Source organism: Suricata suricatta, chromosome 3 (genome assembly GCF_006229205.1).
Source record: "Suricata suricatta isolate VVHF042 chromosome 3, meerkat_22Aug2017_6uvM2_HiC, whole genome shotgun sequence".
NCBI classification, from domain to species: Eukaryota; Metazoa; Chordata; class Mammalia; order Carnivora; family Herpestidae; genus Suricata; species Suricata suricatta.
The window spans coordinates 2,534,143-2,538,442 of NC_043702.1; the positions used below are offsets into that span (position 1 = coordinate 2,534,143).

The 4,300-nt window shown below is 66.0% G+C and overlaps 1 protein-coding gene across 1 annotated transcript in view; it reads right to left on the bottom strand.

The window, feature by feature from the left end:
* ERFE (erythroferrone) overlaps nucleotides 1–2,636 on the bottom strand; it is an 8,722-nt gene extending 6,086 nt beyond the window's left edge. The window contains exons 1-3 of the mRNA XM_029932853.1: nucleotides 2,355–2,636; nucleotides 2,144–2,266; nucleotides 945–1,047 (exon numbers count right to left, since the gene is read on the bottom strand). Of these exons, the coding sequence (XP_029788713.1) occupies nucleotides 945–1,047; nucleotides 2,144–2,266; nucleotides 2,355–2,636 (508 nt within the window). The remainder of the gene's footprint in view (nucleotides 1–944; nucleotides 1,048–2,143; nucleotides 2,267–2,354) is intronic.
* Nucleotides 2,637–4,300: the final 1,664 nt, after the last annotated feature.

The following is a 4,300-nucleotide window of genomic DNA, read 5'->3' on the forward strand; positions in this document are numbered from 1 at the left end:
ACCGCGCCTGGCACAGAGCGAGCGGTGGCCGCGTCGCCCGCCCGCCCGCGTCCCAGAGCCCCGCTCCAAACCCCGCGCTTCCCGTTACCGACTGCACGCGACCGCCGCGCCGGCACCGCGGCTTCCCGAGCCCGCGGCTCTTTTCCCTTCAAGCTTTGGCTCCCGGGAAGTTCGGGAAGCTCGGGCGGGATCACATCAGGCCCAGCGCCCAGGTCCCCCTGCCTCCTCCCTCCACCCTGCCCGCGCCTCCCCCGGACGCTGCTGTCGTCTCTGCTTCTACCGAACTGAAGGGGAGGAAAGGCTCTCCTGATAGGTCTAATAAAGTGAACTCTGGGAGGCAGATCCACGGCTCAGCAGCTGCCGGGATGCAGGACCATCTCCTGGACATATCCGCTCGCTCAGCCGCCCCAGCCTGGGCTCCTGCCATGGGGTCCCCAGGACACTATCGTCCCTGCCTCCCGTGGGGCTCTCGGCCAGTGGCCGACACCCGCTAGGGAGAGAGGCAGGGGCACAGGTGATCCAGGGGAGAAGCCGGGGTCTCGGTCAGGGCCTGTGCTTACCGGGGTGAATCTCCAACCCCCATGGTTTCTTTGTGATCAGAGGGGCGCTTTGCAGAGTTAAGGAGCTCTGATCCCCCACTGATGGTCCCCGCTGGGGGGGTACGGGCCCCCCCCCGCCTTGGCTGGGCTCACACCAACCCAGATGGGGTGGGGTGCTGGTCCCCGAGTGGCCAAGTCCACATTCCGCTGTGAAGCCTCCTCCTTACCACTCTCCTCCCGGCCCCCACCCCAACCCTGAGGCTCACCCAAGCCCGCGGTCACAGAGCAGGGGCCTCCCTGGGTGCTGGGCCATGCGGGCACGCCCAGGAATCTCCACGCCTCTGGGACACCCTCCTCTGGCCCCATGCACAAAGGGTGTGTGTCCACGCGGGTGCACCCCCCTACCTTTCAGCAGCAGCTGGAACTCCTTGAGCAGCACTTCAGGCGGGATGATGGGACCAGGGGGGCCCCGGGGACCGGGGGGCCCCGGGGGCCCTGGCAGGCCAAGCTGAAAAGGAACGTCAGCAGTGAGGACATCTGAGCAGGCAGGCTGGGGACCGTGGCACCCCTCCGCCAGCTCCTGTAACCAGGAGGCAGGCAAGGCGGGACCCTGCTTTCCCGCCTTGGGGGTGGAGGCCAGCCTCCCGGCCTCGGACTCCCCTGAGGAGGCAGTGAGGCTCTGAGCGTGAGGACTGCATTGTGCCGGAGGCCCAGGGCCGGCTGGGCCGGCGGCGCCCCTGGCGATGGGGCTGTGAGCAGGCAGGGCCACCAAGTGGGGACACGGGGGATCCTGGGTGGAGGGACACTGCAGGCCAGCCAAGTCCCCATTGGGCCCTCGGGGAAGCCATGCTGGACTGCGGGGGGACCCCAACACAGAAGCAAGGAAGTCTCTTGCAAGGAAGAGCACGGGGGAGCCCCAGCTTAGCTTGGGGTGGGGCCAGCTGGCTCCAAGGGGTGACAGTGAGGTGAGGCCATGGTGACAGCCCAGTGGCTCCGAGCCCGGCACGCCAGTGTTGGGTGAGACCCTGGGCAGAGCGAGGCCGGCCCTCGGCAGTCAGAGAAGCCCAAACCCGGTGTGAGCAACACCGCCTGGCCCAGAGCTCCCAACCCCGGGGGGCAAAGGCCAGGTACCAGGTCTGGGGATGGAGCAGTGAGCGTGGGAACCGCACAGTGCCCAGGACCCCCCGGCTCCCCACCTGCTGGGAACCAGACAGTGTGTCACTCTGGCCTGACGGTCACCCTCCCCAGCCAGCCCTGGCCTTCCACACTGGATGCAGATAAAAGAGAAAGGGAGTCGCTAATGGGGCTGCCTGGCTTTCTGGGGGTGCAGGACGACCTACAGGAACGGGCCGCAAACTCAGGGTCACCTGGGCCCCCAGCTTGGCACTTCTATGCTCTCTGACCCCAGGCCAAGGGTGAGGGTCCGTCCTCGCTGGCCCTGCTCAGGGTGCATGCACCAGGGGGCTGGCCAGGGTGCGAGGGAGTGACGGTGGGGGCTGGGGGCGCAGGGAGGGCCCACAGGTGAGGTCCCCTGCTTAGCCCCATGTCCCCCAGGACACACTCACGCACACGTGTGCACACGCCGCCGGGGCTCCTGTGCTCACCTTCAGCCTCTTGGCCTTGCCTCTGCCCCCGCTCTTGCCATTGACGCCTCGGTCACTCTGCCTGACGAAGAGTGTCCAGGCACCTCGGGGGTCGACGGAGCGGGCGCCCTCGGCCGTGGGCTCCTGGAACACAGCCGGCGTCAGGCCGCTGTGCCTCCTGCGGTGGGGCACCCCAAGCGGACGCAACACTTTTCAGGATGTCACTGCGCACAGTACAGGCCTTCAGCGCCCTCAGGGCCTGGTCCTCCGCAACACTCGTGTCTTCAACGTCGGTGCAGCCCCCCAGCCCGAGCTTCCCGCCCTCCCGACACAGGGAGGGTGACAGCCACACTACAGCCTGGGGTCTGCGGGAGATCAGGACTTTGGCCACAGGAGGAGGGGAGGGAGCGAGCCCTGCAGCAGGTGACAATCCTGGCATGGCCTTGGTCCACAGCAGCTGAGCTGGGGGGACCCCCAGCACGCATGAGTGCTCAGAGGCAGCAACTGTGCTCATCAGCGCCCCTGCCCCTTGCGGCCGCCAGTTTCGGCCATCAGGGTTCCAGCAGCTTCCAGCACAGAACAGGACCGTTAGGAGGCCCGGCAGCCTAGCACTGATCTGTTATGTGACACCACTCAGCTCCCTCCAGACCTCCAAAACAAGGACAGGGATGCTTCCAGAAACACCCATTCTGTGCACGCTGCCTTCTGGCCAGTGCTCACACTGAGCAAAATTCCACAAGGTGCCTTCAAGGAGAGGCCTTGAGCTCATCCATCGGTCAGTGGAACTCAGGGGGTCTGGGCTCCAGGAGAGGCCACCAGTTGGGAAGGAAATCGGCCCAAGGGCTTAGATGATGTCACAAACCAATACCAGCGGCTGATGGGAGGACCCCGGGGTTTTAGCGATGGCCGGGACCTGCGGTCAGAGACAGAGCTGGTGGTCTCCCCGCCACTCCGCAGGGCCCAAGACAGTGGGAACACGGGGCCCCCCATGTCAGAGGAGCCTGGGGCTGGACAGAGAAAGGACTCTGAGTGCCCAGGGCCTCCCAGCGGCTCGCAGGGCTGGGGGCCGGCTCCAGTGCTGTCCTACCGGTTGCTCACCTGGACACAGGAGCGGGTTCCACTGTGGCGGTAACGCACGCCCAGAGGATTCCACACAGGCTGCACAGGTGTCCAGCTGGGCCAGTGGACTCCCAGCCTGACTCAGACCCCAGTTACGTTTGGGGGGAGCAGACCCAGGTGGTGGCATGTGAGCCTAGGGCCAGGGAAGACGGGCCTGTGGCAGTGTGGGTGGGTGGCAGGCAGCTGCCCTGCCCCACCAAGGTCTCCAGCCTTGAGGGGCGAGCCTCCGGTCCCATGTGGGCCCCACAAAGAGAGGCCAGAACCCCTCCTAGGAGCACCCTCTTGCTTTTCCGGTGACTGTATCCTGACATAGGGCCACCCTCCCCCAGAAAGTGTGGGCCACTGTCTGGGTGGGGTTGGCCTTCCTGGCTCCCAGCGGTGGGAGGAGGTCTAGGGGAGGCTCCTCCCAGGGCGCCCCGGGGCTGGCTGCCACCTCCGCCCTCTTTGGAGGAGGTGTGCTTGGCCTTAGTGGCTCCAAGTGTGAGCCGAACCCCAGGGCTGAGGGCTCCTCTGAAGCCCCCCAATCCCATCCTCCACCCCCAGCACTGGGCGCTGCCCTCGGAGGGAAGGGCAGGGCCAAGCTCAAGATCACCCCTTGGTGGCCAGAAGCTACCGGTCATTAGGGGCGCGGCACACACGGCTCCACCATCTCCCCAGACCCAAAGGGAAGCACTTTTTTAGTTGTTTTTCAGTTATCAGGTGTGTTGCACCTAATAAATTCGGGGAATGGTGGTCACGCTTTCACAAACAGGTTCTTCCCGGTTTCATAAGAGTCCAGTTATTTACACTCTACCCATTTCCCAACTTCCTTCTGGCCCCAGAGAAAAGGCGGTTCACCTGGGGCCAGCGGAATTTTGCTCTTCACGCCGCGCAACTACCCCAAAGTCCCGGTCAAGGCGCCCGTCTGCGCAGAGCGGCCGCGTCCGGACTCCCCGCGTCTCCCCGGAGCCCCGCCGGCCCCGCGCGTCCACCGCACGTTAGGGAGCAGGACGCCCCGGTCAGCCTGGGTCCCGCCCGCGACGCCGCGCTGCCCTCGGTGCCCTCGGCTCTCAGGGAGGT